This window comes from Syngnathus floridae, chromosome 7 (assembly GCF_059516105.1).
Source record: "Syngnathus floridae isolate MCC-2025c chromosome 7, RoL_Sflo_1.0, whole genome shotgun sequence".
In the NCBI taxonomy this organism is placed as follows: Eukaryota; Metazoa; Chordata; class Actinopteri; order Syngnathiformes; family Syngnathidae; genus Syngnathus; species Syngnathus floridae.
The window spans coordinates 543,785-565,518 of NC_142419.1; the positions used below are offsets into that span (position 1 = coordinate 543,785).

Sequence of the window (21,734 nt, forward strand, 5' to 3'; positions counted from 1 at the left end):
TTCTGCATTTTCTGTGGGTGCGTAAATGTGTATAATCGTTAACTTAACGTGTTGGGAGTGGTACCTGGCTTGAATGATTCTTTCGTTCACTGGAGTCCAGTCAATCAGGGCTCTTGCTGCTGCTTTCGACATGAGTATGCCTACACCTTGTCTATGGTTGTCGTCGTCGCTTCCTGAGTAGATGATGGTTTCTCCTTCTGCCAGTTTCACTCTCCCTTGTCCTGTCCAGTGTGTTTCACTGATACCCATGATGTCCATTCCTCTGTTGGTCATTTCTCTTGCTGCTAGTGTGATGTTGCTGCTTACGTATAGTGTTCGTACATTCCAGTTTCATATCTGCATGGTGTTTTTCGGGTGCAGCAGTGGTCTATTCGGCCCAAGGGCATCCTGTTGGCTTTGGCTCCTGTGCGTCATCGTGTCTCTGATTGCAGGACTGGCTACAGCGTTCCCCTGATTTGGTGTGTGCGCTCTGCTTCTGGCTTCTGTAATAATGTTTTTTTTCCGGGAGCGGGATATCAGCCCACAGCCCAACTCCCAACCTGGAGGGCCAGTGGAATCACTCTTTGTCTGGTCTCTACCCTTCAACCTCTACGGCAATAGACAATCAAGTAAACAACAGCGTGCTGAATAAATAATGAATAAATAACACAACAAATAAATAAGAGGAGCAAAAAGGAGCAAGTGAGCGTACAGCAGAAATTCCAGAAAATGGCGCAAAAGTGCAGCACGCTACGCAGAAGGGGGTAGAGAGTTCAGGGTCCTAACAGCCTGGAGAATGAAGCTGTTGGCGCGTCTGGTGGTGCAGGAGCGCAGGCTCCTGTACCTCTTCCCAGAGGGCAGAAGGTCAAACAAAGAGTGAGCTGGGTGACTCACATCACTCACAATCGCGGTTGCCTTGTGGGTAAGATGGGAAGTGTAAATGTTCTTCAGGGAGGGGAGCGAAGCACCAATAATCTTACCAGCCGTATTGACTATGCGCTGCAGGGCCTTCAAGTTCTGGTCGGTGCAGCTACCACCCCAGACAGCGATGCAACTGGAGAGGACGGTCTCAATAGTGCCACGGTAGAATGTAGACAGGACTGCCTGAGTACGCCTGAGTTTCCGCAGGAAGTACAGGCGGCGCTGAGCTTTCTTCGCCAGTGACGCGGTGTTTGCCGACCAGGAGAGGTCCTCACTGATGTGCACCCCCAGGAACTTGGTGCTGCTCACCCTCTCCACCACAGCACCGTCGATGATCAGCGGCTGGTGTTTTGCTTGACCCTTCCGGAAGTCAACAACGATTTCCTTGGTCTTGTTGATGTTCAGCAGGAGGTTGTTGTCCCTACACCACGTGGTCAGAAGGTCAACCTCCGACCTGTACCGAGTCTCGTCACCCCCCCGTGATGAGACCCACCAGAGTCGTGTCGTCAGCAAACTTCACTATGCGGTTGTCGCTGTAGGTCGCAGTGCAGTCATGCGTCAGCAGGGTGAAGAGCAGTGGACTGAGCACGCAGCCCTGGGGGGCCCCCGTGCTCAGCGTAATGCTGGCGGAGATTTTGTCGCCAACACGCACCACCTGAGGCCTCTGACAGAGGAAGTCCAGTAGCCAGTTGCAGAGGGAGGTACTGAGGCCCAGCTCGTCGAGTTTGAAGATGAGTCGCTGCGGCACAACGGTGTTGAAAGCAGAGCTGAAGTCCACAAACAGCAACCTCGCATATGAGTCCTTTCTCTCCAGGTGGGTGAGGGCCGAGTGGAGGGCAGAGCAGATGGCATCCTCAGAGGACCGTTTAGCACGGTACGCAAACTGGAAAGGGTCAATGGTGGGGGGGAGAACGGATTTGATGTGCTCCATGACAAGCCGCTCAAAGCACTTCATGATGATGGGCGTCAGGGCCACGGGGCGGTAGTCATTGAAGCAGGACGGTGCAGGTTTCTTCGGCACAGGAACGATGGTGGCAGCCTTGAAACACGAAGGGACGATGGCCTGCTGGAGGGAAACGTTAAAGATGGCCGTGAATACACCCGACAGCTCGCCAGCGCAGTCCTTCAGCGCACGACCCGGGATGTTGTCAGGGCCCGCCGCCTTATGGGTGTCAATAGCGGCAAGCACCCCCCTTACTCCGTCGGCAGAGAGGCACAGGGGCTGCTCGTATGGGGGGGGAGTGGTCTTCAGCGGGCAAGTGCTGTTCTGGGCGTCGAAGCGAGCAAAGAAGCGGTTAAGATCGTTCAGCAGACAGACGTCGCCCTCACAGCTCCGCGGTGCGGGCTTGTAGTCCGTGATGGTCTGAATGCCCTGCCAAAGGCTCCGTGCGTCCTTGCTGTCCTTGAAGTGGGTGGAGATCTTGCAAGAGAACGCCTTTTTCGCTTCTTTGATGCCCCGGGACAGGTCTGCCCTTGCTGCCCTCAAGCCAGCCTCATGCCCCGCTCTGAAAGCTTTGTCCCTGGCCCTCAGCAGTCTGAGGACAGCCCCTGTCAGCCACGGCTTCCAGTTCGCACGAGTGACGACGGATTTTGAGCGAGTCACATCATCGATGCACTTCGCGACGTAAGAGGAAACAGAGTCAGCATACTCCTCTATGTCCGTCCGATCGTTGTAGGTGGCCGCCCGCCTAAACATGTCCCAGTCAGTAGTACCAAAGCAGCCATGAAGGGCATCGGAGGCACCCTTAGGCCACACCCGAACCCGCTTCGGATGGTCTTTTCCCCTGCTGAGTAAAGTTTCTTGTTCAGCACTTTAGTTCCATCTTTAAATAGCACGGGGGAAAAAAAAACAATATATGGTTACTTTGTTGCTTGGTTCAATTCCTTAGTTGTTGAGCTAGGATAATGAATCTTTTATACATGCATTGACATTTTTCGTATCAAAAATGGAATATTGTAACAGCACAAATTTTCCATGGATGCACATATTTTGTCCATATTTAAAATACCACTGTATTCAACTTTAGCTCGAGGAATCTTAGTAAACAAGTAATTTCAGTTCGATAAAGACCAAGATTATTTTCCTCACGAAACACGCAAGAGCATGTGCAAAAGGTAACCCGATCACGTTTATAAGCCAATGTATTCAGGTTAGAAAAGAGGTAAGAGAAAAGAATCTTTTTCTGAACTTAACAAACCCAATTGAGGGCATACTCGGATTTCACCACACTTACCGTAATTTCCGTACTATAAACCGCACCGGACTATAAGCCGCACCAGCTAAAATTCGGGGATATTTTAGTTTTTTTCTTACATAAGCCGCACCGGACTATAAGCCGCACGTGCACACGAGTTTTTTTTTACAAAGAAAGACAGTACACAGAAAGCCTTTTTAAAGTTTGAATAACATACTTTAACATGTCTTTCTAAACATTGCCTGTGACGCAGCAGTAGTACCGCAGCAACACGGAAGTGTGCACGCGAGTTATTAACAAAGAAAGACTGGACACAGAAAGCTTTTTTAAAGTTTTGATAACATACCTTAACATTTCTTTCCAAACACTGCCTGTGACGCGGCAGTAATACCGCAGCAACACGGAAATAACACAGCACTAATTGGGTTTGATTAAATAAAACATACCGGTAAAAGTCACGAGTGAAAATAAAATGAAGAGTGTCATCGTCTTCATCTTCCTCCTGTGCACTGAAACCATCGAAGTCTTCCTCAGTGTCCGATTGGAATAGCGTTAGATATCCTTCGCCTCACACTTTCTCAGTCTCTCTTTCATCGTCGCTTTTATGCATTTCTTCGAGTGTGATGAGGGTCTGTTCATGCTAATCTTATTCATGCACGAAGCGCTAAATTACATTAAACGAGCGAGCGACAGGTATAGCTCCAGAGTAGACGGGACCAAAAAATAAAGAAAAGGGTGCCGCAACACAATGTCATCAACATCGACTGCCTTTAGCTTAAAAGCAGCATCATATGCATTTCTTTTGTCCCCCATAATGGCGGTTTGTGGATAAAAGCTTCCTTTCAGTAATGTCCGTCTTGATCGCGTTCTGCGTGATGCGCGAAAGGTTCAAAACACAAACTAGCACGTCTTCTTCAGCGCATTATCTCTTCTTCGTCTGTCTCGCTCTTGCTTCCTGCTAGAGCGCCCCCTGGAGGCCGTAAAAATCCATAAATACACCGCGCCGCCATTTAAGCCTCAGGGTTCAAAGTGACCTTCTGAATAAAATGCACTAAAAGTTCACATTCATTACAGCTAGATACGGCCCGCCACATCATTCTATGTGGCCCGCGAAGACAAATTGTGCATCAAATTCGTGTCATTACTAGAATTGCAAATTGTCGTCACTTTTAATAATATATTTTTGTTTAATATTGGACCAGTTTTTACTCGTCTGATTTGAAAAGGAGTTATTTGTCAGTTTGCTTTGTAGCTTTTACTGTATATAATATGAGGTGCTCATACATTTATTTGGGTTGACAGTCATAATGGCCCTCCGAAAGAAGCTATGACTACAATGCGGCCCACGAAAGAAATGAGTTTGACACCCATGGTTTAGAGCCCTTTGACGCAGGTCACCTAGCGTGCATTCCTACTAAAGCTCATAATAGTCACAAGCAAGACAGCCAGAATAAGCAGCAGTCATAGTAGTGTTTCAAAATAGTATTTTTGTTGTTGTTTTTTTCTTCAAGATACCCCACAACAGTGGTCTACAGCCTTTTTACGAGTGTATAAAAGTGATCAAGTCATCACAAAAATCAGGAAATAAATCTTATATAAGCCGCACCTGACTATAAGCCGCAGGGTTCAAAATTTTGGAAAAAGGTCGCGGCTTATAGTTCGGAAATTACGGTACATTACTTACATTAAGTTAAAGTTGATGTACCAGCATGTAATTTTTGTAACCATTACGATGTACACATAAATAAACAATTATTATTATTTTGACATTTTTTCAGCCATATCAGCCAGCTCTAAGAAGAACAGTATTTTTAAAAAGACATTTGTTTAATATTTATATTTGCCAGTTGTGTTGTAAAATATTAAAATCTATACATTCATATATATATATATATATATATACACACACACACACTACCGTTCAAAAGTTTGGGGTCACATTGAAATTTCCTTATTTTTGAAGGAAAAGCACTGTACTTTTCAATCAAGATAATTTTAAACTTGTCTTAACTTTAAAGAAATACACTCTATACATTGTTAATGTGGTAAATGACTATTCTAGCTGCAAATGTCTGGTTTTTGGTGCAATATCTACATAGGTGTATAGAGGCCTATTTCCAGCAACTATCACTCCAGTGTTCTAATGGTACAATGTGTTTGCTCATTGGCTCAGAAGTCTAATTGATGATTAGAAAACCCTTGTGCAATCATGTTCACACATCTGAAAACAGTTTAGCTCGGTACAGAAGCTACAAAACTGACCTTCTTGTGAGCAGATTGAGTTTCTGGAGCATCACATTTGTGGGGTCAATTAAACGCTCAAAATGGCCAGAAAAAGAGAACTTTCATCTGAAACTGGACAGTCTATTCTTGTTCTTAGAAATGAAGGCTATTCCATGCGAGAAATTGCTAAGAAATTGAAGATTTCCTACAACGGTGTGTACTACTCCCTTCAGAGGACAGCACAAACAGGCTCTAACCAGAGTCAAAAAAGAAGTGGGAGGCCGCGTTGCACAACTGAGCAAAAAGACAAGTACATTAGAGTCTCTAGTTTGAGAAACAGACGCCTCACAGGTCCCCAACTGGCATCTCCATTAAATAGTAAAAACACCAGTGTCAACATCTACAGTGAAGAGACGGCTGCGGGATTCTGGGCTTCAGGGCAGAGTGGCAAAGAAAAAGCCATATCTGAGACTGGCCAACAAAAGAAAAAGATTAAGATGGGCAAAAGACCACAGACATTGGACAGAGGAAGACTGGAAAAAAGTGTTGTGGACGGATGAATCCACGTTTGAGGTGTTTGGCTCACAAAGAACGTTTGTGAGACGCAGAACAAATGAAAAGATGCTGGAAGAATGCCTGACGCCATCTGTTAAGCATGGAGGAGGTAATATGATGGTCTGGGGTTGCTTTGGTGCTGGTAAGGTGGGAGATTTGGGTAAAAGGGATTCTGAATAAGGAAGGCTATCACTCCATTTTGCAACGCCGTGCCATACCCAGTGGACAGCGCTTGATTGGAGCCAATTTCATCCTACAACAGGACAATGACCCCAAACACACCTCCAAATTGTGCGAGAACTATTTAGAGCAGAAGCAGGCAGCTGGTATTCTATCGGTAATGGAGTGGCCAGCGCAGTCACCAGATTTGAACCCCATTGAGCTGTTGTGGGAGCAGCTTGACCGTATGGTACGCAAGAAGTGCCCATCCAACCAATCCAACTTGTGGGAGCTGCTTCTGGAAGCGTGGCGTGCAATTTCTCCAGATTACCTCAACAAATTAACAGCTAGAATGCCAAAGGTCTGCAATGCCTGGAAATGGAGGATTCTTTGACGAAAGCAAAGTTTGATGTAAAAAAAATCTTATTTCAAATACATATCATTATTTCTAACCTTGTCAATGTCTTGACTCTATTTTCTATTCATTTCACAATGTTTGGTGGTGAATAAGTGTGACTTTTCATGGAAAACACAAAATTGTTTGGGTGACCCCAAACTTTTGAACGGTAGTGTACATATACCGTATTTGCCGGTGTATAAGTCGACTCGGTGTATAAGTCGACCCCCTAAAATTCGACGGAAATTTACGATTTTATGATATATCCTTTGTATAAGTCGAGCTCAATTGTTGCATTATATTAAACTTCAAAATTCAATCAGAAATATGCGAAATTTATTGACGAAATGTGTTCAAATTCCGGGAGGCCGTGCGCATGCGGCTGTTTATAAGCACCGCGGAGGAGATCGCGGAGCCTCATTCGACTTCCAGCGGCCGGCAAGCTCGCGCACGCCGCCCGGCACCACCGGGAGGCCGGAAATAGCTCCAAGCCGAGCGGATCGGCACTTTATAAGCACCGCGGAGGAGATCGCGGAGCCTCATTCGACTTCCAGCGGCCAGCGCACTCGCGCACGCCACCCGGCACCACCGGGAGGCCGTGCACACGCGCCGGGTGGCCGAAAATAGTTCCGGCCGAGCGGATCGGCACTTTATAAGCACCGCGGATGAAATCGCGGAGCCTCATTCGACTTCCAGCGGGCCGCGCACTCGCGCATGCCGCCCGGTTCAAATTTTCTAAGTGCCAACGGCTCTTGCGCCATAAAGAGTCCGCCTCGGCTGGTTCCCCATGTCGGCCAGAACAAGTGAAAATTCGGCCTCTTCCCCTGGAAGTCCGGCCAAGTTTGGCGAATATTTTCTAAGTGCCAACGACTCAACCGCCGTAAAGTGTCCGCCTCGGCTGGTTCCCCATGTCGGCCACCACAAGTGAAAATTTGGCCTCTTCCCCTGGAAGTCTGGCCAAGTTTGGCAAATATTTTCAAAGTGCGAACGACTCAACCGCCGTAAAGTGTCCGCCTCGGCTGGTTCCCCGTGTCGGCCACCACAAGTGAAAATTCGGCCTCTTCCCCTGGAAGTCCGGCCAAGTTTGGCGAATATTTTCTAAGTGCCAACGACTCAACCGCCGTAAAGTGTCCGCCTCGGCTGGTTCCTCCGGTCGGCCAGAACAAGTGAAAATTCGGCCTCTTCCCCTGGAAGTCTGGCCAAGTTTGGTGAATATTTTCTAAATGCCAACGACATTCATTTAGACATGGCGATTGAATGTTTACGTACCGGTAGTTATTGTCGTTGCTTGACGCGCCATGACTCGCACATTCGCTCAATACCCAGTACTTCCCCCTAGCAGTCATCGTTGCTGCCTGGCTTTCGATGTCCGTTATTGAGGTGAGAATATTTGAAATTGTTGCTGAGGATGCGTGTTAATGCGACGAACGCTTTATAATGATTCAGTTTCTCGCTGTTTGATGAGCCTGACGGACGCACACCCACGCACAATGAGATGCATGAGAAACGGCCTTGGTTACCATCACATTTGAAGCGATGAATACGAAGTTAAATTTTATGACTCGGTGTATAAGTCGAGGTCGATTTTTTTCGGTCGATTTTGGATCGAAAAAGGTCGACCAATACACCGGCAAATACGGTATATATAGATAGATATATACATACATACATACATACATACATACATACATACATATATATGTATATATATATATATATATATATATATATATATATATATATATATATATATATATATATACGTATATATATATATATCCGTTATTATATATATATATACGTATATATATATATATATATATATATATATATATATACGTATATATATATATATATATATATATATATACGTATATATATATATATATATATATTTATATATAATAACGGATATATATATATATATATATATATATATATATATATATAATAACGGATATATATATATATATATATATATATATATATATATATATATATATATATATATATATATATATATATATATATATATATATATAGCTCAGACGGGCTATGGATACCAACTCAGGAATGGGGCCACCATCAGCCACCTCCTCTACATGGATGACATAAAGCTGTATGCTAAGAACAAGCGGGACATAGACTCCCTGATCCACACTACCAGGATCTACAGCTCTGACATCGGAATGTCATTCGGACTTGAGAAATGTGGCCGCATGGTGACTAAAAGAGGAAAGGTAATCCACACAGAGGGGGTCTCACTCCCAGAACGGAACAATAGCAGACGTTGAGAACAGCTACAAATACCTTGGAATTCCACAGGCAAATGGCAACCTTGACGAGGAAACAAGGAAAGCAGCCACAGCCAAATACCTCCATCGAGTAAGGCAAGTCCTAAGAAGTCAGCTCAACGGCAAGAACAAGTCCCTAGCCATTAACAGCTACGCCCTACCAGTAATCAGATACTCTGCAGGAATCATACGGTGGCCAAAGGAGGATATACAGACCACAGATATCAAGACACGGAAGCTCCTAACCATGCATGGAGGGTTCCATCCCAAGTCCAGCACCCTGAGACTGTACACTAGGCGTAAAGAAGGAGGCCGAGGACTAGCGAGCTTGAGAGCCACTATCCAAGATGAAACATCCAAGATCCATAAGTACATCAGGGATAAGGCTCCAACGGATCACATGCTCAGTGAATGTCTCAGACAATGGGCATCAAAGGAAGATGAGGTGCTGGAGGGACCATCATGGGAGGACAAGCCCCTACATGGGATGTACCACCGAAACATAGCTGAAGTGGCTGATATCCAGAAATCCTACCAATGGCTAGAAAGAGCTGGTCTAAAGGACAGCACAGAGGCACTGATCCTGGCTGCACAAGAACAGGCCTTGAGCACCAGAGCAATAGAGGCCCAAATCTACCACACCAGACAAGACCCCATGTGTAGATTGTGCAAAGAAGGTCCTGAGACAATCCAGCACATAACTGCAGGGTGTAAGATGCTGGCAGGTAAAGCATACATGGAGCGCCATAACCAAGTAGCTGGAAAAGTGTACAGGAGCATCTGTGCAGAGTATGGACTGGAAGTCCCAAGATCCAAGTGGGAAACACCTCCAAAGGTGGTAGAGAATGACCAAGCCAAGATCCTCTGGGACTTCCAGATCCAGACAGACAGAATGGTAATGGCGAACCAACCGGACATTGTGGTGGTGGACAAAGAGCAGAGGAAAGCCGTTGTGGTTGACATAGCCATCCCAAATGATGGTAACATTAGGAAAAAGGAACATGAGAAACTTGAGAAATATCAAGGGCTCAGAGAAGAGCTGGAGAAGGCCTGGAGAGTGAAGACTTCAGTGGTACCTGTGGTCATTGGAGCACTAGGGGCAGTAACCCCCAAACTGGAGGAGTGGCTGAAACAGATCCCAGGAAAAACATCTGACATCTCAGTCCAGAAAAGTGCAGTACTAGGAACAGCAAAGATACTGCGTAGAACCCTCAAGCTCCCAGGCCTCTGGTAGAGGACCCGAGCTTGAAGGGAAAAAGAGACCACCCACGGCTGGTGAGAAGAGAATTATTATATATATATATAAAACTTAAATATGTATGTATGTATGTATATATATATATATATATATATATATATATATATATATATATATATATATATATATATATATATATATATATATATATACGGTCATGCGGTCACGTTTATTTTCCGGATTTCTGTCTTGTCTGTGTCGTAACTTCACTTCCTGTTTTATTTTGTCATCCCTTCCGTTTCAGTTTGTGGTTCCTTCCTCTGTTTCTGTTGTCTTGTATTCCCTGATCCCGATTGTGTGCACCTGTGTGGTTGACGCTAATTGTCAGCACCTGTGTCCCAGCCCTTTTGTGTGTATTTAGTCCGTGTCTTCCCCTTGTCTTGTGCCAGTGTGTCTTGCCTCGTCCAGACCACCAGCGATTCCTTGCCGTCCGAATTCCTAGTAAGATTCCTCCTTTCTGTCTCGCCACAGAGCGACGCCTTGTTCCCCATAGCCCTTTTTGTCTCGCCCGAGTGCGACGCTTTTTGTTTGGACTTTTTGCCGAGTGTTTCCCTCGCAAGAGGCGCTTTGAGTTGTCTTTTTTGGTCATCTTTTTGTTGGAATAAATCCGTGAAAAGAAAGACTCTGCATCCGAGTCCTCCGCCTTGTTCCCTGCCTGACAATATGTACATATATATACAGTAATCCCTCGCTACATCGCGGTTCATTTATCGCAGTTTCACTACATCGCAGATTTTATTTTTCCAAATTAAAAAAAATTTAAAAGTCAAAATAAAACTTCTAAATTGAGGGTCTATGGCACGAAACTTGCCCACATGCAAGCAGAAGGCAAGGAGTGCCCACACAATTGCAGTGCGTACACTTGTACCTTTTTATAAAACATTTTAATAATAATAAGAGTTCTAAAAACATATTTACAGTGTTGTACCTTGTTATAGAAAAATTTTTATAATAGTAAAAGTTCTAAAAACATATTTACAGTATGTACACTTGCACCTTGTTATAAAAAAATTATATTAGTTTTAAAAAACATATTTACAGTACGTGTTAAGAATTCTCCATGTTATTTATGTTATTCAGCCGTGCTTTGATTTGAGGTATGGTGATTTATTTTGAAGGCAGTTTTCAGGCGATACCACTTTCTGTGTTACGTTCGTGTACTTATGTCGGTTACAGTGTAACAGAAGTCATTGACGATGTAAGTGGGCCTCCTAACAAGAGAAATGAACGATCACGTGTCTAACCTTTAGGACAATGTAGTATTGCTCCAAATGTTCGTTTACACTCCTTTATTGGTCCGTTTTCGCGTGTTAGCACGATCGCGAATTAGCATTTTTCCGCTAACTTGTTAGCCTGCCCAGTACTTCTTGTTAACATGTTACACGCACACACGTATAATATTTATATTTTCAATATTTATACAAAAATTTCCGTATGTTATTTATACTATTATATGTATTATTTACATGTTTGAAACAATTATTTAATGTTCTAATATTAAAATATGCACTTAAATGGTTTCATATACATTTATTGACACACAAAAAATCTACAGATGACCGTACTTCGTGGATTTCACTTATCGCGGGTGGTTTTTGAACCAATTATCCGCGATAAACAAGGGATTGCTGTAGTGACATGTGTGTATAATTACTGTTCTGTAGTCCAATTGTCTAGGGAGGCCGTGAAGGCAGCAAGGAGGGGAGCGCGCGCGTGTGGGAGGGGGACTTGACTTTGATATCTCCGAGCGCGAATGTTAAAACTCCTGTTGATGGCGTTGAATAAAGAGCCAGTTACGAGCCACGACGTTCCTGATTCATTGAAACGCTACATTGGTGTCAGAAGTGAAAGTTAACTAAAGCGACAGTATGGCATCGCGTAAGGACTGTGGCGGTGGTCGGCCGCAGGTGAAGGAGGAAGTGGTGGACGGCAGTTACGATGGCGCGTGGGGCCGTGAGTTGGAACCCAAAGTGTCAGAGCACATGGAGCTCTTGAGGAAGAACGCTAGGAAGCTGGCGTCCGATGCCGGGCTTGGCTTGTTAAACAATGAGAGGGACGCAGGGACGAAGGACGGTGGCAGCCTCCATGGTGACCGTTGTCACATAAAGACACCGAGATACTTACCGGAGTAAGGCGGACTGGGAGTCTTTCCATGCCCAATTTGAACTCTTGGCACGGGCTTCTGGCTGGTCGGAGAAGAAGAAAGCGCAACAGTTGGCCATGTGTCTCACGAAGGAGGCCCTGTCCTGCTTGTTACCGCTTAGCCCAGCCGAGAGGGACGACTATGGGGCTTTGGTCGGTGCCCTGAGACGGCGTTTTGGACGGTGCAGCCAGCCCAATGTCCTGCGCTCGGAGTTGTCGAATAGGCATAGACAAGCTGGTGAACCGCTCCGTGTACTGGCTAATAACATTGAAACATTGTCGAGGCGTGCATACGCCCATATGCCGGCTGATGTGCAGAGTAAGCTGGCCAGCGACCAGTTCATCCGCGGCATTACGTCAAGAGAACTGCGGATCCAAACCCAACTGGCGCACTCGCGCACTCTCCAGAAAGCGCTGGATCTGGCTGTGGAAAGAGAGGTCATAGGGGACACTGCACGGGGTGAGCATGTCGAAGGCAGCCATGTGGTGCGTCCTGCTGCACAGGTGAACCTGAGCCCAGAGAAACCGGCGTGGGTGGATGAGTTGACCGACCTTATCCGCACAAGCACACTGCAGGCACCTCGCAGCAGTACCCGTTCCCGACGGGGCCCTCAAGTATGCTGGGTTTGTGGCCAATCTGGCCACATTAGTGTTCAGTGCCCCAAAAAGGCTGGTGGTCAGGGGAAACGGCCCGGGGTCTGTGTAGAGTGGACGCCACAGACCCATGCGCCTGTGTCCCATATCGGCTTGTTTCCTGGTGGTGGAGTCCAACTGCACAGACGGGGAAGCGAGGCTCCACTTCCGCTAGAAGCAGACGACAGCGCAGAGTTCGCGAGGGTGGTGGGCTCTTTACATGCCCCTTGTTGACACCGGCTCTACTGCAACGCTATTGAGACCCAATGTGTTCCCAGCAGGAGCACAGTTGGAACCTACTGGTGTCAAGCTGCGAACAGTGACTGGCGAACTCACCCTAATGGTTGGAAGAGGGGTGGTGACTTTACATGTGGGGGAGATGTGCATGAACTTTCGGGTGTGGGTGGCAGCGGTACGGGACCCCTGCATCATTGGATTGTACTTGCTGCGAGGAGCCCGTTGCTTGTTGGACTTGGGGAGGAACACATTGACCTATCCAGGAGTCCCCACTGTTGAAATGGTGCACCCCACACAGTTCCCGATCCCACATCTGCCAACATCAAGAGTAGCAGTGACAGAGCGGGAGCCTGACCCCTCCTCACTGCTCCTAGTTCCTTCCGCAGCCACACAGGATCGTCTTGGCCGCCTCGGTTGCCTGACCCGGGGCTCCGCGGCAGATGATGCAGGCAGAGAGTCGGCGGTGAGGGAGGTGTGGAAGCGCAGCTGTGATGGCTTAAAAAAAGGAGCAACAGGACGAGCTGTGGCTTCTACTGTGGGAATTCAAGGACATTTTTGCACTGAATGAAGAGGTGGGCCTAACACACCTTGTGCAGCACAACATTGACACTGGGGATGCACGGCCCATCAAAACACGACCCCGCCGCCTTCCGCTGGCACATCAGGAGGACGCTGACAAGGCAATCGATGAGATGCTGAAGGCTGGCATCATCGAGCCATCTGATAGCCCATGGGCCTCAGGGGTCGTCATGGTTAACAAGAAAAAGTCAATGAAGAAGAGATTCTGCGTGGATTATTGACCCCTGAACAGTGTGACGAAGAAAGACTCCTGCCCTCTGCCCTGCATTGATGAAACCCTGGACCCGGTATCTGGGTCATCCTGTATCTCCTTGCTGGACCTGCGCAGCAGATATTGGCAGGTGCCTCTCGCCCCCGAGGCACGGCCAAAAACAGCTTTTTGTACCGGAAGAGGGTTGTGGCAGTTCCGAGTCCTCTGTTTTGGTCTGTGCAACGCACCTGCTACTTTCGAGCGGCTTATGGAAAAGGTGCTGGCTGGCATTCCCCGACAGGAATGTTTGGTCTTTCCGGACGACATTCTTGTCCATGGGAACTCTTTCAAGGCGGGTTTGAGGGCCCTGCGCCAGGTACTACAAAGAATTTCCACTGCTGGCCTGAAGTTGCATCCTGACAAGTGTTGCTTCATGAGGAGAGAGTTGGACTTCTTGGGGCACAAGGTGGGAGGGGAAGGCATTAGGACTCTGGAGGAGGAGGAGCAGGCCGTGCGAGACTGGCCTGCTCCCAACAACTTGCGTGAGCTGTAGAGCTTTCTTGGATTAGCATCCTATTACCGGCGGTTTGTACGGGGCTTTTCGTGCATAGCCGTGCCTCTTTTCCACCTGCAGCGCATGGACACTAAGTTTGAGTGGACGGTGGAGTGCGCACAGGCCTTCAGCTCCTTAAAAGCAGCATTGACAGAGTCTTTCATCCTTTTTCCCCCCGATCCTAAACTGCCGTTCCTCCTGGACACAGACGCCAGCAATGTTGGGATGGGGGCAGTCTTGAGTCAAGTGGGGGCAAAGGGAGAAAAAGTGGCGGCATACTTCAGCAAAACCTTCAACAAGGCGGAGCGACGTTATTGCATCACACGGAAACTGCTGGCTATCATGAGGGCTATAAGCCACTTTCGATATTATCTTGCAGGTTTACCCTTCAACGCACTAACCATGCTGCACTCCAGTGGCTCATGTCTTTTAAGGAACCTGGCTTGCACGCTGGCTTGAAGAACTAGCACCATATACCTTCCGAGTGGCGCACGAGTTGCCTCGCCATACCAACGCGGACGCTATGTCTCGACGCCCTTGTGCACTTGCAGGCTGCCGCTTCTGTGAGTGAAAAGAAGGCAGAGAGAAAGAGTTGCGCGGTGAGGAGCAGGGTCCTACGCATGATCTCGGCGAACATGTTTGCAGAGAGATGCAAGTTGCGGATGCACCCAAATGGAGGAAACAGCAGCAACAGGATGTGGATCTGCAACCCATAATGCAGTGGGTGGAACGGGGCCAAACACCAAAGTGGGAAGAGGTCGCTGGGCACTCGCCTGCCACGAAGGGACTATACGCCAAGATGGAGATGCTACGGGTGAGAGATGGAGTACTCCAGAGAGCTTGGAAAGAACCCGCTACTGGGGAAGAGAGGTAGCAGGTGGCTGTCCCCAAGGCTCTGAGAGAGGCTGTGTTGAAAGCCTGTCATGGACCTCCAGGAGCAGGGCACTTTGCCGTCTCAAAAACCCTCCGCCGACTCCGGCAAAGTTTTTATTGGGGTAAGGAGAGATGTTGAGGACTTTTACCCCCGCCACTGTGACCTCTGCACAGCGTACAAGGGACCCCCGGAGCAGTCTCGCGCGCGTCTACAACAACTGACAGTCGGCGCACCAATGGAACGAGTTGCTGTGGACATAATGGGCCCATTTCCCCGCACCAACAAAGGTAATCATTTTGTCCTAGCTGCAATGGACTACTTCACAAAATAGCCGAAAGCATATGCCATTGCTGATCAAGAGGCTGAGACTGTTGCAGATGCTCTGGTTTGGGGCAACCGAGGTCATTCACAGCGACCAGGGAAGAAACTTTGAGTCAGCTGTGTTCGCAACAGTGTGAGAGAATGGGCATGGAAAAAACGCGCACTACACCTCTTCACCCTCAAAGTGATGAACTCGTTGAATGCTTTAATAGGACCTTGGCAAAACAACTTGCAATCCTCACAGCGGAGCACCAACGAGATTGGGACAAGCATCTCCCCCTAGTCTTGTGGGCTTACAGGTCTGCTGTGCAGGATTCTACCTTGTGCACTTCAGCCCTGCTCATGCTGGGTCGAGAACTGCGGACGCCGGTAGAAATGGCATTTGGCAGACCTCCAGATACTCCGGCCGTGCCGCCAGGACCAGAATATGCCAGGAGGATCCAGGACTGGTTCGAGTCAGCCCACACTTTTGCTCGAGATCAACTGCAGAAAGCCGGCCTTAGACAGAAAAGGAACTACGACATGCGGGCCAGAGGAAGAGACTTCATGGCTGAAGAGCTGGTGTGGGTGTACAGTCCAAGGCCGAAAAAAGGCAGGTGCCCTAAATTAGACAGCCACTGGGTGGGGCCGTGTGAGGTGCTAGAAACACTAGGGGAGGTGGTATACAGGCTACAGCTGCCCCCTAGTGGCAGGCGGGTGGCTCTTCATAGGGACCGCCTGGCCCCATATAAAGGTGATGCTCGTCCGCAGTGGCACACGGGGTCCCGGACTCTGGCCCGGCGCGGCACAACCCTCATCCCCAAAACGGACCACTGTTCCCCCTCTCTCCCCCAAACAGGCCGTTGTGCCTGTGGACTCATCGCCTGGTTCCACACAGGCTGTTCTGAGGCAACCAACCTCAGACCGCCCTCAGCGACAGAGAAGGCCACCGGGTCACCTTGCTGATTTTGTTTGTGACACCTCGGGACGAGGTTTTTGATATAGGGGGGAGCTGTGTAGCGACTTGTGTGTATAATTACTGTTCGGTAGTCCGATTGCCGAGGGAGGCCGTGAAGGCAGCAAGGGGAGGGGAGCGCGCGCGTGTGGGACGGGGACTTGACTTTGATGTCTCCGAGAGCGGATGTTAGAACTCCCGTTGATGGCGTTGAATAAAGAGCCAGTTACGAGCCACGACGTATATATATGTACATATATATATATATATATATATATATATATATATATATATATATATATATATATATATATATATATATATATACACACACATATATATATATATATATATATATATATATATATATATACACACATATATATATATATATATATATATATATATATATATAAGTAAAAAAATAGTCAAAGTCTGCTTTATTGTCAATTTCTTCACATGCCAAGACACACAAAGAGATCGAAATTACGTTCCCACTATGCCACGGTGACAAGACACTACAGGACGTCGTGCCCTGAGGCCACCCTCGTGAAGTCTGTTTGGGCAGAGACATTCACACCAGTAGCCTGCTGGAGGTCATTCTGTAGGGCTCGGGCAGTGCTCAACCTGTTCCTCCTTGCACAAAGTAGCAGATATCAGTCCTGCTGATGGAATGAGGACCGTCTACGGCCCTGTCCAGCTCTCCTAGAGTAACTGCTGGTCTTCTGGAATCTACTCCATGCTCTGGAGATTGTACTGGGTGACACATCAAATCTTCTTGCAACAGCACGCATGGATGTGCCATCCTGGAGGAGTTGGACAATCTGCGCAACTTCAGGAGGTTTAAGAAATCGCCTCATGCTCCCAGTCGTGATAATGACTCTAGCTAAAGCCAACACTTGTGGAAAAACAGTTAAAAAAGATAAAGAGGGCGGAAATTGAAATGGCCTCCACCTGCAAAACCAGTCCTGTTTTGGGGACCATCTCGTTGTTGTCCCTCTAGTGCACCTGTTGTTCATTCCATCAACACCAATGCAGCTGAAACTGATTAACAACCCCTTCTGCCACGTACCTGACCAAAACCTTATCAGAAAAGTCTAATTGAATTCATGCCATACGCTGATAAAAAACTGTTCCTTTAATTTTTTTGAAGTAGGGTATATATATATATATATATATATATATATATATATATATATATATATATATATATATATATATATATATATATACACTGCTCCACAAAATTACAGTAACACTTTAAAAACACATCAGATTTCAATGGTGAAAAAAAATATAAAAGAAATATACCGTAATTTCCGGACTATAAGCTGCGACTTTTTTCCAAAATTTTGGACCCTGCGGCTTATAGTCAGGTGCGGCTTATATAAGATTTTTTTCGTGATTTTTGTGATGACTTGATCACTTTTACTCTTAACACTATTATATACAGTAAAAGCTACAAAATAAACTGACAAATAACTCATTTTCAAATCAGACGAATAAAAACTGGTCAAATATTTAAAAAAAAAACATGATTAAAAGTGAAGACAATTTGCAATTCTCGTAATGACACACGAATTTGATGCACAATTTGTCTTCGCGGGCCACATAGAATGATGTGGCGGGCCGTATCTAGCCCCCGGGCCTTGAGTTTGACACCTGTGCTCTAAACCCTTTCTCTTACTGTGCCATGTCACTCAGAGATTACACAAACCAGTGGCGCTGTTTGGACCACCTGCATTGTATTAAAACCCAATCAATAAGCATTTAAATTCAATTCTTCTGACATTTTGCTCACCAAAAACAAGTTGTAATGAATGTGAACTTTTAATACATTTTATTCAGAAGGTTGCTTTGAACCTTAAACGGCGGCGCGGCGTACTTATGGATTTTTACGGCCTCCGGCCTCCAGGGGGCGCTCTACAGGAAGCAAGAGCGAGACAGGCGAAGAAGAGATAATGCGCCGAAGAAGACGTACTAGTTTGTGTTTACATTTCGCGCATCACGCAGAACGCGATCAAGACGGACATTACTGAAAGGAAGCCTTTATACACAAACCATCATCATGGGGGACAAAAGAAATGCATATGATGCCGCTTTTAAGCCAAAGGCAGTCGATGTTGATGTCATTATCTTGTGTCTACTCTGGAGCGTACTTATGGATTTTTGCGGCCTCCGGTCTCCAGGGGGCGCTCTAGCAGGAAGCAAGAGCGAGACAGACGAAGAAGAGATAATGCGCCGAAGAAGACGTACTAGTTTGTGTTTTGATCGTCTCGCGCATCACGCACACACCCGCGCTCACACAAAGACAGGAAGCTTTTATACACAAACCGTCATTATGGGGGACAAAAGAAATGCATATGATGCCGCTTTTAAGCTATATGTGTCGCTCGCTCGTTTAATGTAATTTAGCGCTTCGTGCATGAATAAGATTAGCATGAACAGACCCTCTTCACACTCGAAGAAATGCAAAAAAGCGACGACGAAAGAGAGACTGAGAAAGTGTGAGGCGAAGGATATCTAACGCTATTCCAATCGGACACTAAGGAGGAAGACTTCGATGGTTTCAGTGCACAGGAGGAAGATGAAGACGGCTCTTTTTTTACTTTTACTGGTATGTTTTTTTTAACCAGCCCTGTTAATGCTGTGCTACCGTGTTGCTGCTGTGTTGCTGCTGTGTTACCGCCGCGTCTCAGTGACTTTGCTGTGTTACTTCCGTGTTGCTGCGGTATTACTGCCGCGTCACAGGCAGTGTTTGGACAGAAATGTTAAGGTATGTTATTAAAGCTTTAAAAAAACTTTCTGTGTCCAGTGTTTCTTTGCTAATAACTCGCGTGCTCACTTCCGCGTTGCTGCGGTACTACTGCTGCGTCACAGGCCATGTTTAGAAAGACATGTTCAAGTATGTTATTAAAACGTTAAAAAGGCTTTCTATGTACTGTCTTTCTTTGCAAAAAACTCGCGTGCACGTGCGTTTTATAGTCCGGTGCGGCTTATGTAAGAAAAAAACTGAAATATCCCTGAATTTTAGCTGGTGCGGTTTATAATCCGGTGCGGTTTATAGTCCGGCAATTACGGTATAAATAATACACACACATTAAAAACAAAAATAAATAAATTTCAAATTCAAAACAGATTTTTTTACTGGTGCACAAAATGAGCCGTGCATGAACATCCAACACATTGCACGAACTCTCAACAAATTACATACCAGGAAATCAGTGTGACTTCTGCGTCATCACAAATTTACACGACTTACAGGTATGTTCGGACCTCCGCAGTGGAGGCTCTGCCAAACCCCTGAGACCGACCCACCGAACCCCCTGAACCCCTAGGGTTCGATCGAACCCAGGTTAAGAACCACTGAGATATACCGTTTTGGCCCGAAAATAACACAATGTTTTTTGCATTGAAATAAGACTGAAAAAGTGGGGGTCGTCTTACATTCGGGTTCTAGACCAGTGGTTCTTAACCTTGTTGGAGGTGCCGAACACCACTCGTTTCATATGCGCCTTCACCGAACCCCTCGTTAGTGAAAAAATATTTTTTTTTAATTCAAGACATAGATGTTTTTTACTAATGCACAAAATGAGCTGTGCATGAACATCACCTTGTTCAAAGAACAAAACCAACACAATGCATAAACTCGCAACAAATTACATACTGGCAAATCAGAAGCTACACGATAAAACAGGTTTGTTCGGACCTCCTCAGTGGGGGCTCTGTCGAACCCCTGAGACCGACTCACCGAACCCCTAGGGTTCGATCGAACCCAGGTTAAGAACCACTGTTCTAGACATTATACCCATTTTCACTTGTGCGCAGCGTAAAGTTAAAGAATGCTGGTATCGTATGTTGCTGTGATCGTGTTGTCCGATCGCGGTTTGCTTCGTGTGCGCGCCGTTTTATTGACAGCTCCGGCACGCTCATAATCGACTGAGTATGTTGCTGTGATCGTGTGCGCCTTTGACACAAAGTGAGTATATACATTTCATTGTTACTACTGTCCACTGTTGTGCCATTTGTCCGATCGCGGTTTGCTGCTTGTGCGCGCCGTTTGATTGACAGCTCCGGCCCGCTCCTTTGTTTGCCTCGCATCGTACCAGTAGCCGTTACGCAGCGCCACGGCGACTAACGGTCGCCATCAAATGTATTTTGTTGTATCGATCGATGACTTATGTTTGTTGTGTTTCCGAGAGTATTTCATGTATGGTTATTCATTAGTATTTTTTGCCAATAATTCAGTAAAGCAATCAAAACTGAACCACGTCTTCCCCTCTGTGTTCTGACCGTCACCCGGGGAGGAAAAGAGCATAACCATCCAAGCCAACCATATACAGTCCTCAGGTTCCCCAACAATAGCGGTAGCAGTTTGCATTATTTTATTGCAATGTTTTTCCTCATCCAGATTTGTTTCCAGACTACAGTTACAGTTAGACTTCACTTTGATGGTTAATGCAGTTATTGCAATTTTGTTGTTTTATCACAGTAGATTGGTTTATTTACATTTCAAAAACCAGAAGCCATTCATTTACAAATGTGAGTGCACTTATTTTACATATTTAAATGTTCAGATATTAAGATGTAATACAGTTTTTGTATGATTTGAATGAGGCAAAATACCATGCTTTTTCTCTCGAATATATTGTTATAATCATTTGTTTCAGATGTACCGTAATTATTTTCTGTATAAAATTTAAATTTGGTGTTCAAAAAGTATTTTTTCAAACTTGAGTCAAAAAGTCTTTTTTCAAACTTGAGTCTTGAAAAAGAGGGGGTCGTCTTATATTCGGGCCAATACGGTATATATATATATATATATATATATATATATATATATATATATATATATATATATATATATATATAGAGAGAGAGAGAGAGAGAGAGAGAGAGAGAGAGAGAGAGAGAGAGAGAGAGAGAGAGAGAGAGAGAGAGAGAGAGATCGATCAATATGAAATTATTTTGTCGTGATGTACTTTTTAGACAATTTGCACACCTAACCTTAAATCTAAGAAAACTCTTTGTGTGGCCAGAATCTCGATCCAGCTGCCATCTTACCTGTACAGTTTGACACCAGCCTCCCTCTCCATCTCAGCCCACAGTTCATAGCTTTCAGCCATCATTTGTGTGTAGAAGCCCTGCTCGTAAGCCTTACGGATTATACGGGTTTGGCCATGGGAGCTCCCTCGAGTGTGAGGTAGAGTAAACTAAAATCAGAAAAACATGGGAAAAAATTATAGTTGGGGTGGGATGGGATGGGATGGATGGACAGATGATAGAATGG

At 46.0% G+C, this 21,734-nt stretch overlaps 1 protein-coding gene across 2 annotated transcripts in view; it reads right to left on the reverse strand.

The window, feature by feature from the left end:
• pipox (pipecolic acid oxidase) overlaps window positions 1-21,734 on the reverse strand; it is a 41,946-nt gene that overhangs the window by 17,400 nt on the left and 2,812 nt on the right. For both annotated transcript variants that reach the window (XM_088380459.1, XM_088380458.1), the window contains exon 2: window positions 21,509-21,657. In XM_088380459.1, the coding sequence (XP_088236585.1) occupies window positions 21,509-21,657 (149 nt within the window). The remainder of the gene's footprint in view (window positions 1-21,508; window positions 21,658-21,734) is intronic.